Genomic DNA, 27,554 nt, shown 5'->3' with positions numbered 1-27,554 from the left:
GCTCCGACGGGTAGAGATGAAGACTGGAAAGCCAGGTTTCACAGAAGTTGGATTTGCTACATATGAAGGGAGAAGACGCATTTTCTTCCTCTGCGGTTTGGGGCTGTGCCTCAGACAGCTCAGCCTTAGAACTGGGCTGACCTGGATTCAAATCCTAGCCCTACCCTTCCCTCTGGGAACCTGGACAAGTTCTGCCACCTCTGCAGTGAAGGGTGGCTTTCCACCTCGCTCAGACTCAGTCTTGGCCCTTACTGCCATGTACGATCCTCAGCTGGGTCCCCGGCCTTGTGTCTCCCTCCCCCTGGACCCGTAACTCCCACCCTTCCCTGCTTATAGTTCAGCGAATTGAACCCAGGGGTACTCTACCACTGAGCTACACCCCCAGCCCTTTTTTAAAATTTTGAGACAGGGTCTTGCTAAGTTGCTGAGGCTGGCCTTGAACTGGTGATCCTCCTGTCTCAGCCTCCCAAACCACTGGAATTACAGGCATGTAAAACCACACCTGCCTTTTTATCTTGAGAAAGAGTCTTGCTAAGTTTTTGAGGGTCTTCCTAAATTTATGAGGCTGGCTGTGAACTTGAAGAGCCTCCTGTCTCAGCCCCTCAGAGAAGCTGGGATTACAGGCATGTGCCGTTATGCTGGGGCCCAACTGGTCACTTTGGGGTTGTAGATGACACAATACCTTTATTTATTTTTTTGTGCTGCTGAGAATCAGACCCAGTGCCTCACACAGGCCAGACAAGTGCTCCACCACTGAGCCACAGCTGCAGCCCCAGAAGTGGCCTTCTTGCTACATTCCCTTGGCACATTAAAAAACAAAAAAGAGCCCACACATTCATCCAGAGCAGGCCCAGCTCTGCCCAGCAGCAGGTGCCAACCTGTAGAGGACTGGAAAAAGTGGTGGTGTGGTGCCAACTCCTGGCCTTTTTGTAGCTGTGTAACCTTGACAGAGTCACTTAATTACCTAGGGGTCCATTTCCTCATCAGCAAAGCAGGGAATGACTACTACGGTCAAGCTGTAAGAGGCAGTATTTTTAGAGGCCTCTTTTGACAGTTCTTGGCAGGGGGAGGTGCCTACAAGTTTCTTCCCAGGACCAAGCATGCCACCAACATGCCCTGAAAATCACAGCAGGTCACTTGTATCTCATGTAAGATACGGAATGTGAAGGCACCTGTGGATACAGTGCTTTGTGAAGAGGGACGGAGACCTCAGGGCAGCTGGTCACCACTGCACCAGGAAAGCGGGACCCCAGGAATACTGCCTTGTCTCTCCCCACAATAACGAGATGATGAAACGACAAACTGGCTCCCAAAATCCTTTACTGAGACCTATTTCCAGCATTTCTGTTCTTTTAATTTGAATGGAGTTCAACTCAGCTGATGACTGATCTGGGTAAAGGCTTCACGGTGACGAAACACACCTACAAAATCAAGAGGCTCCGAATGACCGGAGCACGAGTGTCCTCAGGGTCTCTGTCCCATCTTCTTCAGGGTTCGATTAAGCTAGAAGAAGAAATGCAGAGTTAGACAGGGGTTTCCCAACCCATTCCTGCAGTGTGCACACCCAACGGGACACTCCCAGATGCCCCTGAGGCCAGGAAGAGGTGTCTCTGGGTGGGTGCCCACCACATGTGGCAAGTCCCCTTGCCACTCAACACACCCACACCCTACGCTGCTCTGTCCACTTTCCGCCTGGCTACTCTCCAGCTGAGCCTCAGGATCCTGGCAGGAAGCCAGTCAGCCCACTGCCCCAACAGGTGTGCCCCTGACGACTGGAAGGAAGGTAGAGAGCACTGGGCCCTCTCAGGACCCTGTGGGAGGAGCCCAGCCTCTGCTGGACTCAGCACACCAGCATGCAGTGGCTCCAGTGGTGGCCACGACAGGAGACCCCACACTTCTGTGCTGTTTGGCCTGACCCCAAAGACCTGTCCTAGGGCAAGACGCAGAACGTAAGCAGCCTGTCAGGACAGAGCAGCCTGTCCTCCAGCCTGCAGGAACTGGCCAGACCTGTCTGGACAAGTGGGGAGGGGAGAGGGATGGGCGAGAGCAGGCAGCAAATCCACCCATATTAGGAAATACCAGGGAGGGCGAGCAGAGCGGCCACGCACGGCAGAGGAGATCTGGGAAGAGATGCCCAGAGAGGGCTGAGGCAGCAGTCCTGTGGGCACGCCCCCTCCCCAGCCCCGAGCAGCCAGCCAGCGCCAACACTTCAAGGGCCAATCTCAAGCTTTCTTGAAAGCAGACACGAGAAATAAAAACTTAGAAGCTCCCCACCCACTTCCTAGAGGCTGTTCCCAGCCAACAATCCACTCTCTGACCTCTCACCTCTTCAAACTTGTGTATCTGACGGATGAAGAAATCCCCGTAGCGCCTGGCCACCTTGGTGTCTGCAATGTGGATCATGTCCTGTGGGAAAAGGGAGTAGGAGAAGAGCATGGTGGACGGGCAGGCTCACCTACAGCACAGCCACCTGAGAAGGGTGACGAAGCCAAGTGCTAGATAAAACCCAACAGTACTTTTCAAAAGCAAGGGTGTGTGTTGGTGGGGTGGGGTGTCTGAAGAGCATTACCAGCCAGCTGGCAAGAACAGTAAAAACATGCAATTAAATTTTTTTTATGTGGGGCCTTGAAACCAGGGACACAGTATTCATTTAACTGAATACAGTGTCAGAGCAAAATTCTACCTGTAATAACCACATTGCTAATTCTTGGCAGAAGCACCTTATTAAACCATCTGGGTGGCTGGGCTAGACAGGCGGGGTCACCGAGGTGACAAAGGGATGTAGCAGGTTATACTGACAGTGCCCAAGGGCGGTTCGCCGGCACTGAGGAAGGGATGGAAGGTGACCGACAGAACAGACAGCGGGAGAGGTGGCTTTATTTGGTTAGTGAAAGCACGATCTAAAACGACACTGAAAAAGTTCCACTACAAATGTGTTTTCGCTTTTGGAGAGTCTGCTCGTGTCAGGTTTAGCTAAGTTCTGCCAAAACCCAAGTTGTTCAAAAGCCATAAAATCTAAATGAAAGTTATTTAGTTTAGCACAACATGAGCTTTAAAAAAACCAAAGGATCCAAACTGAACCAGCAAATCTATAATTAGATATACACTCAAAAAAATCAAAAACGTGTGTTCACTGGGTGCACGCCTGTAATCCCAGTGACTCAGGAGGCTGAAGCAGGAGGATTCCAGGTTCAGTCAGCCTCAGCAACTTAATGGGGCCCTCAGCATCTTAGTGAGACCCAGTCTCAAAATAAATAAAAATGGGTTGGGGATGTGGCTCAGTGGTTAAGTGCCACTGGGTTCAATTCCTGGTACTAAAAAAACCCCAGAAACTATATTCAAACCAGATACAGTGTAATCTGTGCGTGTGGGTGGGTGTAGTATAAACAGGGTCTTAGAAAGTTTTCATCATACACATATGCTTGTGCATGTACTGTGTTCTTTCCTGGAAGGACATGAAGCAACACAGCAGGGGTTTCCACCATTGTGACTTTATGTTTGAGTGGGACCGTTTTCCTTCCTTTCCCAGTGCTATAGAGAGAATCTCCTTGCACACGAGGTAAGTGCTCCACCACTGAGCTAGCATTTCTTGTCCTAATGAGATGTTTTGTCACCACTGCCGTACAAGGGACTGTCTCAGGGCCTCCAGCATGCTGGGGAGAGCCCTACTGTTGAGCTATCCCTCCAGATCCCTACGGAACTTTTACAAAAGAACTGAGCTGTTGGAGCTGTGCGTGGTGGTCCTCCTGCAACCCCAGTGGGGAGGTTGAGGCAGGAGGATCACAAGTTCAAAGCCAGCCTTAAAACTATCAAGGCCCTAAGCAACTTAGTGAGACTCTGTCTCAAAAAATAGAAGGGGCTGGAGATGTGGCTCAGTGGCAAAGCATCCCTGTGTTTAACTGCCAGTACCAAAAAAATAAAACCAAAATTAAGTCATTCTGTTTTTCTGTGAGAGTTTTTCCAGATTTCAAATACCCTACACTGCTGGAATGGTTCTTTCTGTGAAGCACTGCCTCCCCATTCACACTCAGGAGGCTCATGAGAATTAGAGAATCAGTGGACCAGGCACCTGTGGTCTCTTCTAGGATAGTCTTAGCCAACATCTCTTGGACACTGTTTCTGCCCCTCCTAGCATCTTTTTTTTTTTTTTTGGTGGGGTTGAGGGAGGACTCGGGGAGATTGAACCCAGGGCATTTCACCACTGAGCTACATCCCCAGCCCTTTTTACTTATTTTCTATATTTTGAGACATGGTCTTACTAAATTGCTAAGGCTGGCCTTGAACTTGTGATCCTCCTGCCTCAGCCTCCTAAGTTGTTGGGCAGAATACTTATTTAATGTATGTTAGAACTCACTGTGACTTCCATGTTTCTCTCTCTTTTTAAAATATATACTCCTCTCCTACCCTGTCAGTACTGGGGACTAAACCTAGGGGCACTTTACCACTGAGCTATATCCTTAGTCTTATTTATTTTGAGACAGGTTTTCCTAAGTGCCCAGGCTGGCATTGAACCTGCAATTCTCCTGCCTCAGCCTCCTAAATTGATCTTATGCATACTTGTTGCAATAGCCCCAAATCACCCAAGGTTCAACAGGGATGAACAGCCGGCCGTTGATATGGGACTCTTGCAAGCCGGGCAGTGACCACTGCTGAATCCCAGCTGCACGTAGCCATGATGGAGGGTAATCTTCTCCAAGCCAATGTTGAGCAAAGGAAGCCCGTCACGGAAGCACTCCATGCTGTGAGTCCACCACACATACACAACGTAGGCAGCACCAGGCTACGGTCGCGACAGCGGCCCATTTGCAAAGTGCTTCTGCTAGCCCACAGAGGATCCCCTCTTCCTTCCCAACCTTGTCTCCTGCCACAGCTTCCCTTCCTGGGCCACATGGCCACAACGCAGTTGTCCCTCAAACACAAGGGCGCACTCCTGCCCTGGCCCTTTGCTCTCATTGGGCCCTCTGCCCAGAATGCTCTCTGCCAGCTACTTCCTGGCCTGCCGTTCTCCCTGTAACTCCCTGTCCTGGCAAACCTTCCTGAGCACGGTGTGCCTCGGCCGGCTCCAGCCTCACCTGGTCCTTGGCTATGTCTAACCTGTAAGAGCTGGCCGCAGCGCGACACCTGGTTGGTCATGCTGAGAAGAAGAACAGAGCGCCGAAGGGACGGCCATACCTTATCGATGTAGAAGTCGACCTCGGAGGCCGACTGGAATTCGCCATCGAGGGCGGAGATGCCGCTGGTCCACACGAGGTTCTTCATCTTGTGTTTGAAGACAAGAAGCTGGATGCGGAACTCCTGCTCGGTGAGGTCCAGGAAGCCGGCCAGCTTGGCCACGGGCATGGTGGTGTAGAGCTTGAGGAAGCTGCGAATGGTGGAGAGCTGGGCCTGCTGCTGGACCTCGTCGGAAAACACCTTCAGCTGCTGCAGGAAGGGCTCTTTGTGGTAACTGGGGTGCACGTTGTCATAGTTGGGCACAACAGGTGACAGGAACTTGGGGCAGGAGTAGCTGAAAAGCTCCTCGTAGACCTGCGGGTCACCTTTCTGCATGCGCAGCATCTTGTCCCCGTACTTCTCTCGCAGCTGCAGGTGGATGCTCTCATCGATCCGCATGGGGTACATGGTGAGTGCAATGGCCAGCAACGCGTGCATCTGCTCATTCTGCTTGTTAATCTAGGGGTGGGGTGGATGTGAGCACGGAGTCACACGAGAGGGACTTCTGAGTCCCCCCTGCCTTCTTGGCCCCGCTTCCCCACTAGCTGCTCTCTGCAGAGCTTCCGTTTCTCATGTCATCTTGCACACAACAGTCACTGAACTTCCCCGGCCTCTTCCAGTCCTCCCCCAGCTCTCCTGGGCTTCCATCCCAGGGTCAAGTCCGCCTCAGTCATCTCCTGGCCTCCCCACTGGGACTTCTCTCAGCCTCTCCAGTCAGCCCCTTCTCTACCATCGGGATCAAGCTACTCTCAGTCTGTGCCACCCTGAGGCTTCCTCTTTCACCTGGTAATGGGATGCAGTCTCACCCCCAATTCCCACTCCTCCCTGCCCTGAGCCCTCAGCACACTCTAAGCCCTGCCCCTCTGCTCGTGCTCCCCTTCCTACGTCAAAGTCGCCTCCCGACCACACGTCCAGAGTCCACCCTCCTCCTTGGTTAACTGCTTGGAGGCAGTATCCACATGGAATTCTTTTTCTTCCCTTTGCTGGGAGTGGATTCAGGGGCTTGTGAACCTAGGACGAGTTCCTCCCTGAGCTACATGCCCACCCCCTCCAACTCGAATCCTGTTCAAGGGCTGGAGGGTAGGTTAGCGGGAGAGCACTTGCCTAGCAAGACAAACATCACATGCTCTTATGCACAGGCAGAATCTACAAGAGTTTACTTTATGGAAGCAGAGGGCAGCACAATAGCCACGAGCCAACAGGAAGAGGAAGGGCAAGAGGAGGTCAAAGAATGGGCACCAAAGCAGGAGGAAGAAGCATCAGTGTTCTAGGTACAGGAGGAGAACTGCAGTTTACAACAATCTACTTATGTATTTATTTTGGGGCTTCTGGGAATTAACTCAGGGCCTCCTGTATTTCAGGAAAGCACTGTGCCACTGAGTTAAATCTCCATCCCCAATTTATATTTTTTAAAGAACTAGAAGAGAGGATCTTTAAGGTTTCCAACACAAAAAGATAAATATTTAGGAACACGCAAATGCAAATTACCCCAATGTGATCACTACAGACTATATATATGTCTTGAATGATCACACTGTGCCTCATAAGTATGCATACTTTTACAGTTGGTGCTATGGTTTGGATGTGAGGTGTTCTCCAAAAGCTCATGTGTGAGACAATGCAAGACGGTTCAGAGGAGAAATGATTGGATTATGAGAGCCTTAATCCAATCAGTGAATCAATCCCTTGATGGGGTTAACTGAGTGGAGACTGAAGGCGGGCCACTGGGGGAGTGCCTTGAGGGTACATATTTTCCATCTGGCAAGCAGAGTCTCCATGCTTCCCGATCATCTTGTGCGCGGCTTCCCTCCCCCACATTCTTCCTCCAGCACCTAGAAATGGAGTGGGATGTCTGTGGACCAAGACCTCAGAAACCGTGAGTCCCAAATAACTTTTCCTCCTCTACAATTGTTCTGTCAGTCTTTCAATCACAGCAGCGAAAAAGCGGACTAAAACAATGGGATTGGGTCGGATTCTCCTTGTTACATACAACCACAAGAACAGGAAGTTATACTCCAGGTATGTACATGTCAAAATATGCTGTCATGTATACCTAAAGAGAACAAATAAAAACTACAAAATAGACTACAAAAAACACCAACTGGCTTGGAAAAAACATGTCCAGTCAGAGGAGACTACCAGGGAGTCAGTCGCAGAAAGGCCACGTGCAGAGGCAGCCCTTACCATCTCGTACTTGTACGTGGTCCTCTGGAACATGCTCTTGGTCCTCTGGATGTAGAGGAGGATATTGGCAAAGACCCGGATGGCATCCTGGTATCGGCGCATCATCAAATATGCAAAACCAACGTAATAGTATGTGGTGACCTGGCACTCCGGCACCCGGGAATACATGCTCTGCAGAGGTGGAAGACAGATTCATGAGGCCCAATTTACTTCGCTAGGACCCCCAGGTCAGCAGGGTCCAGTGGCAGCTGGGGTAGAACATGGAGAACTCCCTCTGCAGGGGCCCTGAACTTTCAGAGGAAGCACTGGCTCTAGAGTCCGAGTTTCTGATAAAGTTGAGACTTGAGGCCCTCGTCTGCTTAGCTATGACATGAAGATGGACCAGGGAACCCCTAAAATGTTTTAACTCTAAAACCCTCTGTATCTCGGTTTCTTATTTTTCCTTGCTTTTTAAAATAACTCCTATATAGAAATGGACAGATAGGACAGAAACACATACATGCACACAAACCAAATGCTAAGTAACAAGTACCCATTTTCCCGAGGTCAGGAAAAACTCCACAGCAAATCACATCAATAAATACACCATCTTAGAAGTAAATCTTTTCCCCCCTCACCTGGTACAAAGGATTGAACCAAACGGCACTCCACAGCTCACTACATCTCCAATCCTTTAAATTCTTAAATTTTGAGACTGTCTTGCAAAGTTGCCCAGGTGGCCTTGAATTTGCAATCCCGTGGAGCTGGGATTATAGGCGTGCACCACTGTACCCAGCCAGAACTAAACCTTTTGTTAATTCTTTAGTGCTACTGAATAGTAATACGCTTCCATCACCATTTTGCTTAAAAGCACAACCGAAAGATTGCAGAATACCCCGTGTCACTAACCACCCAAATCACGCAGGTCACTGGAGTGGTTTACACACCTCCACTCACTCTCAATTCTCAAATGGCCTGGGAGAGAGTCCTCTCCTGGAAATGTGTCCTAAGAGACCTGCGTCCATCTCAAAGCAGACGTTCTGGCTCTGGGAAGCTGGGCTGGCAGTCACGAGCACTTACCTTCTTGTTCAGCTCAATATTCTCCAGCACCTTGATGGCCTGGTAGTAATCCCCCAACAGGGAGTGCAGACGCAGAAGGCCCACCAGGCTGAAGTAGCCAAGCATCTTATAAAGGGAGTGCCGTCCATACTCGCCAGCCACGCTCTCGGGGTCACCTGAGAGGGAAGACAGTATGAATGCTTCAGCAGGGGCAAGTAAGGAAAGGCAAGCCTGTGGCTGGAACGTCACTCAGTAAACTCCTCGCCTGTCGCCAGCCTTTAAAGCTTCCATTAACAGGGACTGACTCAGCCTTCGAAGGAGTATAAGCAGCAGCACGCCTGGCCTTGAGCTAATCTCAGCTTTACCAACAGCAGCTGGGCAGGTGCAGTTCATTCTGTTTGTTCTTCAACCCAACACACCTGAGAATTCGAGAGGCCTCTCAACTCTCACCCAGTCCCTCCTTTCAGATAAAGCCAGGCTGCTAATAAGTCGCTGCTGCCAGATGATGTGAAGACATCACACAAGCCAGGCAGCCTTGGGCCAGAAGCCACTATACTGCTCCTGAGAGAACTAGTCCCTCTTCATCAGACAGCACCATTTTTAACTGAAAGAATGGCTGACAAACGCAAACTAGGGTTATTCAGATTTGGGTTATTTAGAAGACAGTCTCTCAAATATCAATGAGATAAACCTATCACACTTCAATGAAAACAACTGACAGTGTTCTCTGTCAGTTTAAAATTTGAGCATTTAAGCAAAACTAAAATTCTGTAAAATGTGTACCTGCCACTACGAGTTCAACAGCTTCCACATAAAGACTTGCCTGATTGAGGTCAGTGCGTAACAAATGTGACTTTTCTCTTTTGGTGCTGGGGATTGAACCCAGGGCCTTGAGCGTGCTAGCATATCTCTACACTGAGCACCACCACCAGCAAAAAGGGATTTTTTAAAAAAAGATGTGTAATAACATGTGCCAACAATTGTTAAGATTTTTATAACTAAGTATACCAATATTTAGTAAAATTGGACAAGGGTAAGACTTATTTAAATTTCAGAACAGACCAATAATTTTTTTTTTTTTTTTTTTGTACTGGGGATTGGATCCAGGGGCACTCTGCCACTGAGCTACATTCCCAGCCCTTTTTATTTCTTCATTTTGAGACAGGGTCTCATTAAATTGATAAGGCGGGCCTTGGAATTACAGTTCTCTTGCCTTAGCCTCCTGAGTTGCTGGGATGACAGGTGTGCACCACTGTGCCCAGCTATACCAATAACCTTAATCTAACCTTATACAAAATTACCACTTGTCAAGTTTCAAAGAGATACATACTACTCCTGATACAGAGGATGAGAACATGTGTACGAACTGAAAAGGCTACTGAGACTGAATGCAGAAGCAGGAACAAGACCACTGCTATCTTCCACGCTACGAAGTCAGAAATCAAAGAAATGTGCAAAAATGCCATTTTCACTGAAAAAAATAAAGTATGTGGATCTCAGCGTTTCAAGAGTATAAAGTGGTCTTGACACCATGAAGTTTGAGAAATGCTAACATAAACAAAAGCCCTTGGAGAAACAGTTTAAGAATTTACAAATGGACATTTCAATAAGGTGGGTTCAAACCAGGCTGGGTGGCAGATGCCCGTAAAGCCAGTCAGAAGGAGACAGGAAAATTCCAATTTTCCTCAGTTGGCCAGTGTGACCAACTGAGCAATACCCTATTTGGAAACAAAATAATTTAAAAAGGGGCAGGAATATAGCTCAGTGGCAGAGTGCATGCAGCGTGGGTCTGAGATGTTAGGCTTAATCTCAAGTCACAAAAAAGACAACTGATTCAGCCAGGCATGGCGGTGAAAGCCCGAAATCTCAGCAACTTGGGAAGCTGACAGGCAGGAGGAGGGTCCCAAGTTCAAGGCTGACCTGAGCAACTTAGCAAGGCCTTAAGCATCTTAGACCCTGTATTAAAACCAAAAACAAGGGGCCAGAAATTAGCTTAGGGGTAAAGCATCCCTGGGTTAAATTCCCAGTACAAAAAAAGGGCTGGTTCAATCTGTTGACCAATGACTTGACAAGCCCAGCATCAACCCCCTGCTCCCGTTCACGCAAACAAGAGCTGGCGGTTGTTGCCTAAGAGAAGATGGCGCTTCCCGCTCCACGGCAGCACCTGCCCCGTGGGGCAGAGGGCATGGCTCTCCTCAGCCTGCGCACTCACCTCCGCTTGTGTACACCTCCAGCTGCCGGTTGATGTTGGATTTGTCTACCAGGGAATGAAGGACATTGAGGACACTGTGAACATTCCAGATTTTGGGATTGGAACGAAGGAAGTCAATCTCCTCCTCTGACTTCTTGGCAGTCTTGCAGCGGTACTGACTGAATGACTGAAACTGCACAGGAAGAAGTGGGCTGTCAGGGGCACAAACCCAAGTGACAGTCCGTGTGCACACTGTCGGGGAAGGTGGAGGTGGGCCTGCCGCTTCTCACTCTGAACACCTAGTAACGCTGCTCTTTCTTCTTTTTTTTTTGAGATGGGGTCTTGCTGTGTGGCCCAGGCTGGCCTCCTGTTCCTGGGCTCAAGCCATCCGCCTGCCGTGGTCCTCCAAGTAGCTGGGAGCACAGGTAAGCACCAACATACCCAGCTTACCGTTTTACTGTTGTGGTTTGCCAAAGTCATTCTTTATTAAGCTGTAAATCTTGTTGATATTACTTATTCCTACGGTTAAGTAAAAATCTCGAGGACTTGAGGCAATTTGTGAGGAAAAAAAAAAACAACCTGAAGCCACTTAATGCCTCCAAGTCTCACCCTCAGCTGACCTGGCTGCCAGAAGCACCACAGCTATGTCTGCAGTGGACCTACGCACGTGGGCTGGCCACCAGAGCCAGAGTTATGAATGATGGTGTGGAACTGAGCGGGAGGTGTCTGCGTGTCAACCAGCAGCTTTCAGTCTGTGTCACCGCTACCAACCAGAGCCTGGCTAACCGTAAGGTACCCACGGGGACACACCACAGGAATTATCTGGGACAGTGGCTCCATCAGTCACGCAGAATAGCACTACAGACCTACCTACTCAATTGGAATCTTTCAAATAAAATTCCTAGTTGATTCTGGTGTGCACTGGGCCTGTAAATCAGTGATCCAGAATTTAGGTCTTGGATGACCTAGGATTGCTCTTAAAAAATATTATCTTCCTCTAAAAGTACAGGGCAAAAAGTTTCCAAGTTTATATTAAAGAATAAGCTCCAAGCTGGGTATGGTGGCACATGCCTATAGTTTCAGGAACCAGGGAGGCTGAGACAGGAGGATCACAAGTTCCAGGCCAGCCTGGGAAACTGAGCAAGACTGGTCTCAAAAATAAAAAAGGCCTGGTGAGGTAAGTCAGTGGTACAGCACCCGAGTTCAATCTCTAGTACCACACACACACACACACACACACATACAAAGATGCACAGGATTTTAAGGAATTCTCATTTATCAAGAAGGAAAAAACCAATTCAAGAGAAAAACAAGCCAAGACTATTGATGAGCACATGGAAAGTGCTCAATTTCTTTAGTTATCAGAAAAATATAAGTTAAGATTATCACCTCTTTCCCTTTAAATATAAAAACTAGACAGAACAACATTCAGTAGGAAAAATCCCTGCTCTGAAACACTGTTGGTTATACTGCACTTTGATACAGTTCTTTGCAAGAGTAATGTGTTACTATTCATTAAACTTTAAAGTGATTATGTTACTTTTTTGTGTGTACTCAAGAGTGCTGTACTGGACATCACTAAACCTAGGGGCCCTCCACTACTGAGCTACATCCCTAGCCCTTTCTGTTTTTTGAGACAGGGTCTCGCTACGTTGCCCAGTCTGGCCTCAAACTTGTGATCCTCCTGCCTGGGCCTCCTGAGGTGCTGGGATTACAAAGGGGGAAGGGCACTGTGCCCAGCACAACGTTTTTCACCTTGACTTTGGTAGAGGATACACAGTCGAATCTCCTCAACTACATACTTATACAGGAGCATTTGTTTTAAATAAAGTATACCTCTATAAGATGGATTTTAAGAACTTAAAAGCAATCCTTAGAGATATACCATGTATACACAAGGATATTTACGGATTCACTGTAATCGTGGAAACTGACAGTCCTCATGTTCATTACCAGATAGGACACATCCATAATACACACTGAGGAGGCTGGGGTGTGTCTCAGTAGAACAGCACTTGCCTAGCACCCTCCAAGCCTGGGCTTCCATCTCCAGCATGTCAAAAATCAAACAAAGAAAGGCAGGTCTCTATGAAGACAAGTTTAAGCATTCCAAGTCTGCAAATGGCAGAACAGAGCACGATACGACTCAAGTCTCCCTGTCCAAGTTCACGGGGTGCCTTTCCTTCCAGACAGTAGCTGGTGATGCCTCTGCAAAGGCAAGGCAGACACGTCCCGAGACAAACTTCTAATCAGTAGTGAGACACAGATACCGTGCTTAGTAAAAGAGGATAAATCAAAGGAGGGCCACTCGCCCTCTGTGGCATGCACCTAGCCAGGAGGAACCGCAGAGGTGCTCCCTCCCCTCGCTGGAGAGTCTTCGTGGAAACAGCAAGTCCCACGTGCCTCTTAACAGGAGCACACCAGCTGAGCCAGAAGAATAAAGCTTATCTTAAGAGGGACAAAGAGGCTGCATTCCTTGTCCTCCATAACTCATAACTCGGGTTCAAGCAGAGGATATCTGTTTCTTGGTGAGGCAGTTTTTGCACCTTATTGATCCCCTGCTGTTTTACCCCATTTGTCTATTGCGATCACCTGCAGTCAGCCAGCATATCGACTACTTTTTGAGTGCAGATTGCTCACTGTCTGGCGCCTACCATCCGCCATTTGCCTGCCACTTGCCTGTCCATTGCTGCCTTTCACCTACCCATCACCCCACTGCCAGTGGAGCACCAGCTGCCTGTTGCCTGGAATTTCACTGTCACAGTACCTGCAGGTTTGGTTACACATGGTTGCCACCATTTTGAGATAACAGCCACGACTCATAGGACCCCTGGTTGGACTGACTGAGCCCTGTCTCCAGGATCCCTCAGCCTGACAGATCACTTCCTGCCTCTGGGGCCCTCACATCGACTGACTGCTCCCTGCCACCAGGACCCCCAGACCGACTGATTGCATCCCATCTCCAGGATCCCACAACCAGACTGATAACACCCCACCTCCAGGACCTCCAGCTGACCACACCCACACCCTGAGCTGCAGCTCCCCATCTGCCCACACGTTTGGAAGCCAGAGCAGCCATCTTGGATAATCCTGGAAGCTGTATCTCCCATCTTTAGGTGGGGCAAATCCCATCCTGAGACACCTGCTGGAGACTAGAAGTTCATTGTCAGGTACCTCTCATACATCAGGCTACTGAAGACTGGGAGGTTTGAATACTACATGACTGTTATAGTGTAGATTTTCCCCAGTCATTGGAATTACAGGTGTGTATCACAATGCCCAGCAAATAATCATCTTTATTAAGATACCAATTTCTCTTGAAGTACCCAGAAAGAGGCACACTGTCTCAACAAAACACGGAAAACTGGGTGCAATGGTGCACACCTATAATTCCAGTGACTTGGGAGGTTGAGGCAGGAGGACTGTCAAGTTCAAGGCTAGCCTGGGCAAGTTAGTAAGACCATGTCTCAAAATGAAAAATAAAAAGGGTGTAGCTGTGTGTTAGCTGTGTGCACCCCTGGGTTCCACCCCCAGTACCACAAAAGCAATCAAACAAAAAAACAATGAAAACTTATAGGGAGAAAGAATTTTTCCAAATCCCATTACACATATATACACACACACACACACACACTGGTGGTTGAACTCAGGGGCATTTGACCACTAAGTCACACCCCCAGCCCTATTTTATCTTTTATTTAGAGATAGGGTCTCACTGAGTTGCTTTGAGCCTTGCTAAATTGCTGAGGCTGGCTTTGAACTCGAGATCCTGCCTTAGCCTCCCAAGCTGCTGGGATTATAGGTGTACACCACTGCACCGAACCCACTATAGTTTTTAAAGACTGGGCAAATTAAAAGAAGATGGAAGAGAACGATGTTATTGACCATCATCATTAATATCATATGTAATATCCCAGGAATCTTCCCGACAATCCCTATTCTGGAGATGAGGAAACAGTGTGGCCAAGCAATGTGCCCAACATTCAAGGCCAGCAGAGAGCAACAGTGAACTTTTAACCTCCAGACTATGCGGCCACTGTATGTGCGCCTGGCAGGTTCTCAGTGGAACCTCAAAGTCAGCACTCGAGGCACCTCCCTGTGGATAAAATGTGCTACTGCATTCTGACCTAGCCTACACCCAAACACACACCACCACAATCTAGACACCCAACACTTCAGTTTTCATGTTTGCTTTGTAGGCAAGGAAAGCGAGACTCAGAAAGCTCAAATAAAATGTCACTGTTACAGAGATACCCAGTGGCAACCCCCCAGATGGGAACCTACTTCCGTATGGCTAAAAAGTCTGAGACCAGTGTGCCTGGCAGACCACCTCAGGTCAGGCCAGATCTTGGTTAAAGTCAGGACCTCAATTCTCTTGAGTTCCAAGTTCACGGTGGGATGGCTTAGGCTTCACTGTTCTCTTCAGAAAGCCACCTGATCAGGGTGTCCACCGCCACAGGGTATTTTACACTTCCACAGGAATATTTTTACACCATGTTCTTCCTTTCCTTTTTTTTTTTTAAAAAAACAACACAAAGTTCACAGCTGCTCCCTGCTAGAGCAGTTATTTCAAATTAAGGTTGAAGCTGACCAGATACCTGGTAGATGAACTCATCGATGATATCCCAGAGCCACTGGTTGGGTAGTTCAAGGGGGGCAGGCCCGTCAGCATCTGTACAGACCAGAGAATTCAGATTTAAGGCAATGACTTCGCACCCTTGTATGGTTGCAGAATATTCTCTATAATTTCTCTCCCCTAAGGACTAAGTCTTCTAAGATCACCCCTCTTTCCATCAGGACATTAAAAATTGTGCTAAAAAGAGCTGGAGGCCCTCATCATAATCTCACCCCTTGGCCAAATTTGACTTACTAAGAATGTAGTTGAAGAGATTGCAGTAGTTGTAATAGGATTCAAACCTCTGCTCTAAGGAGGGTCCCCCCTGTAAAGAGAACAGACATCAGGACAGATACTTACATGTTTTATTCAAGGTCTACCATGATGGCTGAGAACAAACACACAAGAACTTCTGTCTGCCCTCCACTTAGTATGCAAAAATGCTCAAGGGAAAGCGAAGACAGTGAGTGTACAGGGCACTGAACACCGGACCACAGGCCAGGTGTTTCAGGAAAAACACGGCACCTGAAGTTAACAGAGTCAAAGAACAGGCTGCACCGGGCACAGTGGACTACAGAGGGCCAAGAATGGAAAGGCCTGTCAGTGCCAAGCACAAGAGGCTGGGCCAGCAGGTCAGCAAATCCACCCCACCCCTACACTTTATAAGAGAAGTTTTAGTGGAACACAGCTTCCATACTGTGTGTGTGTGTGTGTGTTAGCAGGGACTGAACCCAAGGGTGCTTCACCTCTGAGCTATAGCTCCTTGAGACAGGGTCTAAGATGCTGACCTGGAACTTGTGCTCCTCCTGCCTCAGCCTCCTGGGTGGCCGTGATTACAGGCATGTGCCACTACACCTGGCTACATATTGGTTATGACTGCTACAAAGGTATAGCTGAGCAGATTAAACACAGCCATTGTGGCCACTGTGACCCTTCCGAGAAGGTTGCTAACCCTTGATTTAGACTTTTGTTGCTGGCAACTGAAGACCAACAATTCCTGGGCTAAGGAACCACACAGTGAACAACATATTCATGGTGGAGCAGAGAACTGCCTTGAAGTCCTATCCCCACCACCTTTTCTTAAAAAAAATTTTTTGGGGGTTGTTCACGGATCATTATTTTATTTATTTGTATTCGGTGCTGAGAATCGAAGCCAGTACCTCACACATGCTAGACTAGCGCTCTACCATTGAGCCACAACCCCAGCCCTTATCCCCACCACTTTCTAACTGTGGGTTCTGAGAAGGTGGGTTTTTGTTTTGTTACTGGGGATTGAGCCTGGGGGCGCTTTACCACTGACATGCATCCCCAGCCTTATTAGACGGAGTCTAAGTTGCTGAGGATCTCACTGAATTGCTGAGGCTAATCTGAAACTTGAAATCCTGCCTCAGCCTCCCAAGTTGTGTACCACCACACCCTACTGACAAGTAAACACACACAAAAGGTTGTGGCTAATCTCTGCAAAGCACAACAAAAGACCGTGGCTAGTCACATTCAATCAAAATGGTGCACTTGAAGCTGGGCATGGTAGCGCACCTAAAATCCCAGCTACTCAGGAGGCAGAGGAAGGAGGATTTCCTGTGCAAGACCAGACTAGAAAATAGACTAAGAGCATCTCAATATGAAAAGAGGCCTGGAGTTGTGGCTCAGTGGTAATACACTTGTGCCGAGCACGTGTGAGGCACTGACTTCGGTCCTCAGCACCACATAAAAATAAAGGGATCATGTCCATAAAGGGATCGTGTCCTTCTACCACTAAAAAATATTATATATGTATGGGGGGGGCACTGGGGCAGGACTCACTGGTGAAGCACCCCTGGGTTCAATTCCTAGCACTCCCCCCCCAAAAAAAAGCACCTCATACAACAAATGCTTTTCTGTGACATCCCTCCCCTGAGAAAAAAGCAAGAGACCTCAAAAAAACCACCACCATGATGTGCTAGTGCTGAGTGCTCTCAAGTGCCACAGAGCAAGGCTGGGAGCCAGGGAGGCAGGAAATGAAACTGGCAAGAAGTCAAGGGCCAGAGGTGGCGGGACCATGGCTCAAAAGTGGGGTTTTCTTCTAAGTGTTATGGGAAGTCACAGTACGATTGTGAGACCTGATAGGCTTCATTTCAAAAGGATCACGCTGGTTTCTAAGCGAGAATAAACTTAAGAGGACAAGGGCAGAAAGTGACTATTGCAGTATATCAGGCAAGAGATAAGGACCTGACCCAGGGAAGCAGAGAGGCGGCGGAGGAGTGTGCTGAAGACAGCTGAAGAGCCTGTGCTGCATGGTGGACGTCAGGTCAGAGCTGTCAAGAGTGACGCCAACGTCCTCAGCCTAACTGGACAAATGGTGGTGAGTTTAAAGGGAAAGTAAGAGTTCAGTCTTGGGAGTAACGAGCTGGAGACGGCTATCCAACAGCCAAGCGGAGGTGCTGAATAGCCAGCTGCTCACAACTCTCGATTTCAGAGGAGAGACCAGCAAACAAGAGAAATAAGTCATCAATATGTATGGCAACCAAGAGACGTGGGACACCCTAAAACTCAGAAATCAGGAAGAACAGAATCCACCAAGTGCCCAAAGCTGGGGCAGTGTGTAGAACACTGCTCCAAGATGTGCCTAGGTTCTAGAAGTTTTGTCACGTATCAGTTTTATAAATCTGAAGACAAGTAACCCCTTTTGCACTTCTCTCATCAGCCTGGAAAGGCCACTGAGGATTAGAGATGTGTAGATTTGTGCCAAGTTCCTAGCGCTGTGCCTGGCACACACTGATCCTGTTATATACACTTCAGAGGGAAGGGAGACTCAGCAGAGGCACCCCAAGGAGGGGGAGCAGAAGGTACCTGGAAACACCCTATGAGAACGGCAGCTGGTAACCCAGTGCATGGGGATCAGTGCCCTATCAGAGAACTGTGGGCAGGGAGAAGTAAACAGGACAGAGAGACTGCATGGTGTTAGTCTGTCTGCAACAGTACCCAGAATTCTGGGCTAAATCATTTCCTTCCACCATATCCTCAAAGAAAGATCAGAAAACATGCCAAATGCTTTTAGATAGAGACCAATATAAACTAGTGACTATTTTCTAGGGATGAAAATGGCACAAGGTTAAAACAAAACTGCTTGTAACACTTAAAATACTCACACTGACTTTGGCATATATATGCCTGTAGTATAGTTCTTTGTACAAAATCAGGAAAACAGCATCTGAAAGAGATGGCAGAAGAATGCTTTAATAATCTACAAAATAGGAGGTGGCACCACCTCTGTGGCCTGTGGAGGCTGGGCTGGCGGTGCTGCTTCCCAACCTGCTGGTCTTCAGGAAGCCCTGGGGATCGGAACCCAAGCTCACCACTGCCCAGGGGATCCTCGTGATGGGTTTTACAGCATTAATGGACAGGTTCAGCATGATGTGCAAGTCGGACATGACGTGGACAAACTGGCCCACATCTTCAGTTACTACCTTAGCGACATCGTGGAGCATGAGTGATCATTATGTGCTCTGTTTTGGAGGGGATATCCTAAGTATCACAGGGAATGTACTCCCGGCACTCTGGACAGTGGAGAAAAATCAACTGAGTGACATCATTACCCTGGTGGCAAAATGCAGTCTAGAGCTACAGGAGAAATTTAGGATCTACCACACCAGAAAAGGCCAGGATCTGCAGCTAAAGATAGGTAGTAATTCTTAAAAGAGTGACCCAGTTGGAAAAAGAAAGAACAATCTAAAAGTTTCAAAAGATAAATGACAAACTGAGAAAAAAATATTTATAACATATAGACAAAGGGTAAATTTCTCTAATATTGAAAGAGTACCTGGAAAGTGAAACTAACGAGAGAAAAATGGGCCAAGACATGAATAAATGCTGCATAGACAAAACACATGTATCTAAATCTGTATAAAAAATGATCATCTTCATTTGTTGTAAGAAAAATGTCAGTTGAAAATACACTGAGATACTCTTTCTTACCTGTAGATAGACAAAAATTCAATGCTGGAAAACACCAGTTCTTGGCAAGATGTAAGGAATGACTGTTGTCATTCTGGTGGAATGAAAAATGGTCAACTTCTACGGAAGGTGATTTGGTGATCTTTATCGAGAGTAAAAGTGCATGGTTTAACCCAACAATTCCACTTCTGAACACTTATCCCATAGGTATGCCTGCATGTGTGAAATGGTGTATGTACAAGGTCATTAACTGCAATATGGTTTGTAATAAAAGATTGAAAACAGCCTATAGGGAACTGATAAAATAAATGGCTACAGTGACATTCTCTGCAACGTTAAAAAACACATCCATTACAAACAATTTTCTCGTGTCCCTCTGTACACTCCTTTCTCCCACCATTCCCCTCCCATATTCCAAGCAAACACTGATCTCCTTTCTGTTGCTAGACATTATTTTGCTTCTTAAAAAGAATGTTATAGGTATGAGCACGTAGTTCAACACATGTGAAATCATGGGTTCAATTCCCAACACTGAATTAAAAAAAAAAAAAAAAAAAGAATGTTATATGACAAGTAGAATCATACCATATGTACTTTTTGGCTATTTTTGTTCGGCATAATTAAGAGTTTCATCAATTTGGGCTGGGGAGATAGCTCAGCTGGTAGAGTGCTTGCCTTGCAAGCATAAGGCCCTGGGTTCAATCCCCAGCACCGCAAAAAAAAGAAAACAACACAGAGCCTCATCGATTTCATAGAGTGCATCAATGGTCCAGTCCTCTTTATTGGCCACGTCGTACTACAGCTTGTGCACCTACTGACTCATGGATGGCACTCACACGGGCGTCAGTTTTGGGCTTTATTTGTAAATAAAGCTATTATGAACATCTGTGCACACACAGAACAGATCTACAGTTTTGACCTTTTAGGTTTCAGAGACTGAACAACTTCTAAACTCTCTCATGCTGGGGCTGAGGGCACAGCTCAGTGGTAGAGCTCTTGCCGAGCACAAGCGAGACCCTGGGATCAAACCCCAGGACCACCGAAGAGGGAAAAAGTACATGGATGACAAAATTCTGATTTCTTCTGGAGTTATTTCCTCCATTATTTAGACATCTGCTATTCTGTGTTGTTTAAACAAACCAGCAAATAACAATAATAGCCACATAGAGAGTAATATGATACTATCAAAATCACACACACAGTATTTGTATCTTTGATTTAGAAAGTGCTATTTAAAGGAATGTGTCCTATTGATATGATGCAGTCACTAAAAAGAAAGAAAAAGACTTGGAAGGTCGAGGCAGGAGGATTGCCAAGTTCAAAGCCAGCCTCAGCAACTTAGTGAGATCCTGTCTTGAAATAAAACAAAAAGACCAGCTGGGGCTGGGGCTCAGTGGTAGAGCGCTTGCCTAGATTGTGTGAGGCACTGGGTTCGATTCTCAGCACCACATAGAAATAAGTGAATAAAATAAAGGTCCATTAACAACTTATATATTATATATATATATATATATATATATATATATTTTTTTTTTTTTTTAACAAAAACAAAACAAAACAAAAAGGACTGGTAATGTGGCTCAGTAGTCAAGTACCCCTGGGTTCAACCCTGGTAAGGGAAAAAAAAAAAAAAAAGACTGGGAATGTGGCTCAGTGGCAGAGTACCCCTGGGTTGAATCCCCATGGAAGAAGAGGAGGGAAGGAGAGAGAAGCAGCTTTCTAAGGAATGAAGCTTCAGCAGAGTGAGCAGAGGCCCGCGACCATGCTGAGTGAAAGCTGCTCCCAGGGCTGGCCTCTGGGGACCTCGGTTTCAGGACGGTCTCCACCGCCCTACAGATAAGGGTGCTCTGTGGTCCCTGAACTGTCAGGCAAGCAAGTGGGAAGCCTTCTTTATTTAGCAGAATCAAACTAGGTTGAGCCAATGTAACAGAGGCCTGGCTTCTAGGATCTGCCAGGAAGTATGTGGCGCTGCATAGGAGTGGTTCCCTGTTTCCTTCTGGAATTTTCCCCCGAAGAGGATGGCTCCCCTAACTCCACCCTATCCTGTCCATCTCAGAAGCTCCTCCCACTCCTTGCCCCCTTTTACCAGCATATTATAAATGAAGAAGAGTTGGGCTATTCATGGTTGTAAAGAAGCTAGGGTAGGCATGGCCAGAACCGTCACACCCTCTCTCATAAAGAGTATTGATTGACTCTTGTGTGTTCATCGAGTAGGTAAGTTTTTCCGGTAATAGAAAAACCGCCAACATCCTCCTCTGGCAGTGAACCCTTTCCTCCTCCATGCAGGATGTGGCAGGGAGGACTCGACACAAAAATAAGGTTTATGATGAACACCAGTTTTCCTTCAAGGAGTCTGGAATTCCACTACAGGCAGAGGGCACCTAATGACCAGGTTCTGGTAGAATTTCTGCATACTGAGTCTCTAATGAGCTTCCCTGGTGGACAACATTTCATACGTTGTCACAATTTGTTGCTGGAGGAATTGAGTCCCACGTGACTCTATTCCCTCTTAGATCATACAGCCTCTTTTCCACAAGTAATTTAACTAACAACTTATCACATACTAGGTTGTAGGGAAACAAAATGAGGAAAAAAGGCACAAACTTTCCTGAGCTTTGTCTAATGATCCCAGCCACAGCACCCCATTCAGCACACTAGACACAAAAAGCTCATACCTACCGTTGCCAACCTGTGGAGCAATAGCTTCAGCCTCAGGCCAAGGTGTATTCTTGAAGAATCTTTCAGTCAGCTTGGTCCAGCTGAAAACCAAGCAGAAAAATTCTAGAATTCCCAAGCAGGAAGGACCTGAGAGAGCCAATCCTCACATTTTACAGATCAGAGCCCAGGCTCAGGGAAGATGGCACAGAAATAGCCAGAGTCCTCCCAGTCTACCACTTTCCTTAACCCACTCAGCCCCTGGCACAACCTTAATACAGCTTAAGGTTCCCTATCTGGAAATTCAAATGCTCCAAAATCCAGAACCTTCTGAGCACTAATGTGACTCCATACTGAAAAATCCCACACCTGACCTGACCTCACATAAGGTGACCGTCAAAATGCCAACACAGGGCTAGACATGTAGCCCAGTGGTAAAGTGAAAGCTTTGCATGTGTGAAGCCCCAAGTTCAACCCCCAGTGTGCAAACACACACACGCATGCAACACACACAAAGAAACTGAAACTAAAAACACAAGCATACTAAAAGTATTATGTAAAGTTACCTTCAGGCTATGTGTATATGAAACATAAATGATGTTTAGACTTGGGTCCCCTCCCTAAGATAAATCATCATGTAATGCCTACATTTCACAATCTGAAATCCAAAATGCTTAAGGTCTTTAAGCATTTTGGTTAAAGGATATTCAATTTGTACACTCAACATCCTTTTACATCAGTTAGTTTGGCACCCACCAAACTTTCAGGGTCACCTCCCACTTCTGGATTGCAAACAGTAACCACATTTAATTGTTTGCCATTCCGGCATTGAGAACTGTTTTTTTTGACTCCCTACTCCTGTCCCTGTGTACAATTTCCATTTCCTAGAGTAACTGTGACCCTTTCCAAACTTGGAAGCCAATCAGTCTCTGATGCCCACAGTACCAGCATGCTGCTCCTACATGAGTCTACAGGAGACCACTGTTCAAGCTCCCTCTCTTAAAACCCTCAGAAGCTATCTGAACTTCCCCCTTCCCCTCTGGCTCTTTCAGTCTGTCATACGAACACACTCAAGTCCCCCATCAAAACAAAGAACAAAACAGCTGTCCAATCAGTTCTTCTCACCCTATTGCCATCTGGCTGCTGTCTCCACATTCTGTTGAAAGCGGCCTTGCTAAGATTACCAAGGAACCTCTAAGTCACCAAGTTCAACAGGCTCCTTTCTCTCTGTCTCTTCCGTTTTTTTTTTTTTTTTTTTTTTTTTTATGACAGGGTCTCTCTAAGTTGCAAGGCTGGCCTCAACTTTGCAATCCTCCTGCCTTGGCCATCTGAACCGCTGGATTACAGGCCTGCACCACACACAGCTCCATTCCCACCTTAACCTCACTACAGCACTGAACATCTCTTCTTTTTTCCTTGTGTGTTGGTAATGTGAATTAAATCTAGAGGACTCTACCACTGAGCTATAGCCCCAGCACTTTTTTCTTTTAAGACAGGATCTTGCTAAGTTGCTGAGGCTGGCTTTGAACTTGTCATCCTCCTGCCTCAACCTCCCAGACAGCTAGGATTACAGAGATGTACCACTGTGCCTGGTCTAGAACCAAACATGTATTGACCATTGCCATCTTCAAAGTCTCCTCCTATGATGTGGCTCCTGTGACACTTCTCTGTTGATTTACTTCTACTGGTTCCTCCTTTTTTTTGTACTGGGAACTGAACCCAGGTTTTACCACTAAGCTGCATTCACAATCCTTTTCATTTTGAGTCAGGCTCTCACCATGTTGATATTTGCCTGGAACTTGCTATCCTCCTGTTACAGTGTCCCCGTTGCTGGGCTTACATGTGTGCCACTGAGCCTGCACACGCACACCCCTCAATGAACGCTCTTCCCAAGGAACCAGCCATTCTTCTCACTACGTTCTCCTAAGGAAAGGTATGCCACACACTCAGCTTCAACAACCATCTACATCTGTCCAACTGCCCAGTACAGTAGTTGCTAGCTATGTGTGGCTATTGTGCCTGAAGAACTGAAATTTTTAATTTCAGCTAGTTTTAAATTTAAAAACTAACAGTTAACTTGGTTACTGGAAAATTTCTATATTTGGACTGACTTGAGTATGTGAATCTACTTTTCCAATTCTTAAGTTTAGTGAAATTTAAGTAAAGATGAAGTATTTCTGATGTAAGAAAATCAAGATGTACTATACATGTAAAACACACACGAGACATAGAATACTTAGTCCAAAAAAAGAATAGGGCTGGGGCTGTAGCTCAGTGGCAGAGTGCTTGCCTGGCATGTATGAGGCCCTGGGTTCGATCCTCAGCACCCCATATAAATAAATAAATAAATAAATAAATAAATAAATAAAGCTATTGTGTTCATCTACAGCAAAAAATACTAAAAAAAAGAAGAAGAAGAAGAATCATCATCGCATTAAGTTTTCAATACTGGGCTGAGAGCACAGCTAAGTAGTACAGTGCTTGCCCAGCATGCTTGAGTTACTGGGTTTGATCCCCAGCACTACTAATTAAAAAAAAGTTCTAAAATTCTGGTTATATAAGAAAACAACATTTTAGATAAATTTTCACCTCTCTCTCTCTCTCTCTCTCTCTCTCTCTTTTTTTTTTTTTTTTTTTTTGGTAGTACTGCAGATAGAACCCAGGGAGACTCCACCACTGAGCTGGATCCCCAGTCCTTTTTATTTTGAGAAGGATCTTGCTAAGTTCCCCAGGGTAGTCTCAAACTTGTAATCTTCTTGCTTCAAACATCCAAGTAATGGGCTGGGGCTGGGGCTGAATGGTAGAGCACTTGCCCAGCATGTGTGAAGCACTGGGTTCGATTCTCAGCACCACATAAAAAATAAACAAATAAAATAAAGGTACTGTATCCATCTATAACTAAAAAAAAAATATTTAAAACACACACACACACACAAACAGCTGTGATTGCAGATGTGTGCCAACACTCCTGGCTTTGCTTCTCACTTTAAACAAAAAACATAGCTGCTGAAAAAATTAAAAAAATGATTTATGTGGGCTGGGGTTGTAGCTCAGTGGCAGAGTACACGCCTTGCACATTTGAGGCACTGGGTTCAATCCTTAGCACTGAATAAAAATAAAACAAAATAAAGGTATTCTGTTCATCACAACTACAAAAAAATTTTTTTAAGTGATTGATGTGATTGGCAACATATTTTTATTGAATACATTATGCACTTCTAATAAGAAAAACCCAGAGAACGAGGAAACAGATCAGAAGTCAACTTGGATTCATTGATCCAATCAGTCTTTGGCTATTTGCATTCTTGTCCATCATTCCAGGACTTGCTTCTTTCCTTAGTGAAGTCTTTCTGACTATCTCATCTCTGATTGACCTGTCTAGTCTCTACTTTATAAGCACAGTCCCCTCAAAAGTACTTCAGCTTGGTTTATCTGTGTATCCGATGAAAGGTTGCATAGTTCAGAAATTAGGCTCTGGTGTTAGACTATGCAGGTTGAAAACTCAGCATGTCCACTGAATTAGCAACATAACTTATTTCTTTACTGTTTCCTCAACTATAAAATGAGAAAAACCATACTATCCACCTCATGGGATCATTGTGACAGGTAAATTAGTGAATACAGAAAAAGCACCTTGAACACTGCTCAATCTACACAGATATTACCATAACTATTAGTAATGTTATTATTTTATGTCATCTAGAAGCTTCTGGGGAGACCAAGTCTAACCGAGTAACATGTCTCCAGCCCCAAAAAATCACGAAGACCCCCCAAGCCCTCTTTATAGAAAAATGACTATAGATTCCCCTTTTTTGTACGAGCTGGACCAATAGACTAGTCTCTCCCAGAAAGAGGCCCTTTCAGCCAGTGGCCCATACCTGTTCTCATAGATGTCCTGGATCTCATACACCTTCTGGTCAATGACATCACTGGAAACACGACTGGCCTGAAGCTCGTACACCTTCTGGTCAATCAAATCCGAGACAGTTTTGTGGAAATACTGGATGAAGTTTTTGATCACTTCAGGGATCACCTGATAGGTCTGCTGTTCATACTGACGTTCGTAAGCAAGGTCCTGCTTTGGATCCCCTACGGGTTGAACACAATCAACTTTTCAGAGCACTTTCAAATTCATGTCACGCACACAAGGGCAAGACCACCCTACAAAGTCAAGTCTATAAAAACCAGTATAATTCCCTTTAAAAGCAAAGACATAAAACTGCCAAATCACTTCCACTATCATTGCCCTTTAAAATTACCAGTATTAAAATAACAATGTAAAGTTACTTCTTACTGTATTTTGTCTCCTAGAATCTAAAAAGGTTTTAAGGTAAAGAAACTTCCATCGTGTACACAGATGTACTTGTATGCAGAAGAGTAGTGTGTGTTGGGGGAGAGGGGAGACACTGGGAAGTGATAATAGGTACTTAGTATTTTTTGAATGAATAACTGTCACCTCTAACTAAGTGACTTGCGGCAAGTTACTAACCTCTCTCTGCTCAGTTTGTCATCTTTAGAAGACAAATTGAGCACATATTAATGCACATGCTTTATAGAACTGTCCCAAGGACTAAATGAAATACTGCACATAAAGTATAAAACATAACACTGAGTTAAGCCAAGTCACTTCAACATTTCAGGAAACTTCAAAAGCTCCTCAAAAGATTTAATCTGGGCTTAGTTCGAATCACTTAAAATTTTCATACCACAATTTTCTTCTTTGGGGCTGGTGGTACAAATCAGTGGTATAGTATGTGCTTAGCATGCACAAGGCCCTGGGTTCAAGCCCAGCACCAAAACAAAACCCCAAATGATTTTTTTCAGCTAATAAGTAAATCAACAAGGAAACCACAGCTAGGTCAGTAATCCTTTTCTTCTGAGACTGATACGGAACCCAAAAAAAGGGCTGGTTTATTAGGCTCTCCACATTCCCTCCCACTGAGGGCTAATGACCGACTCCATACCTGGACATCAAGAAGCACTTTTTAACAGGTGTCTGTCAGTGCTGGTTCTGAGACACTCAAAAGGGTGCCAATCCCTAGTAGAACTGAGCTAGCCAGACACACCTGTGGCCTCACCTGTGTGCATATCATAGTCTCCGGGGTAAGCATAGGGATCATAAGCAGCCTGTAAGGAAAGAGACAGGACGGTCACCTACTGGTGAACCCAAACACCCGCCAAAACGGGCTAAAGGTACAAAGGCAGATAAGACAGGACACAGTCCCTACTTTCCAAGAATCCGCACGCCTGCGAGAAATGGGAGAAATAAGACTGCGGGAGCGAAGGTGGAGCAAAGCGCCAGGGCGTGGGACTCGGGGGGCTCAGAGCAGACGGAGCCCGAGAGCTCGGCTGGAAACAGCACCCCTTAACCCGCCCGGTCTTGGGACTGGAGGGCAAGCGGATCGGGCACGCGAAACCGGCGGGCAGGAACAGATCGATGAAGGGCCGGGCGCTGGGGCGGCAGCACGAGGGCCGCGCCGGGAGGCAGCCAGCGATGGTGGCCGTCCGCGCAGACTCCCAGGGAGGCCCAGACACCGTCCCGTCCCCGGGCACCCGGAGAGCCCTGCCCCTGTCGCCAAGCCCACCGCGTTTTCGGCCACGTTACCTCAGACTCATAGTCATCGGCTGGGTAAGACATGACTGCGGCGCTCAACACTACAACAGGAAAGAGCGAAAAGAGCGGTCCGCGCCTGCTTCTCCAAGGCCGGAAGTCAGGCCCAGCTCGCG

At 46.5% G+C, this 27,554-nt stretch overlaps 1 protein-coding gene across 1 annotated transcript; it reads right to left on the bottom strand.

The window, feature by feature from the left end:
- Positions 1–1,300: 1,300 nt before the first annotated feature.
- Positions 1,301–27,554, bottom strand: EIF3L (eukaryotic translation initiation factor 3 subunit L). The gene is made up of 13 exons (XM_079141192.1): positions 27,433–27,554; positions 26,906–26,954; positions 25,706–25,916; positions 21,852–21,931; positions 18,368–18,429; positions 15,495–15,564; positions 15,223–15,296; positions 10,646–10,817; positions 8,455–8,609; positions 7,396–7,566; positions 5,173–5,670; positions 2,326–2,406; positions 1,301–1,503 (listed from the first exon to the last, which is right to left on the bottom strand). Exons 1-13 carry the CDS (start codon positions 27,463–27,465, stop codon positions 1,465–1,467), a joined length of 1,695 nt encoding a protein of 564 aa, XP_078997318.1. The 5' UTR covers positions 27,466–27,554; the 3' UTR covers positions 1,301–1,464.

This window comes from Sciurus vulgaris, assembly GCF_902686455.1.
Source record: "Sciurus vulgaris genome assembly, chromosome: 5".
NCBI classification, from domain to species: Eukaryota; Metazoa; Chordata; class Mammalia; order Rodentia; family Sciuridae; genus Sciurus; species Sciurus vulgaris.
This window is presented reverse-complemented; position numbering and strand designations above follow the sequence as displayed.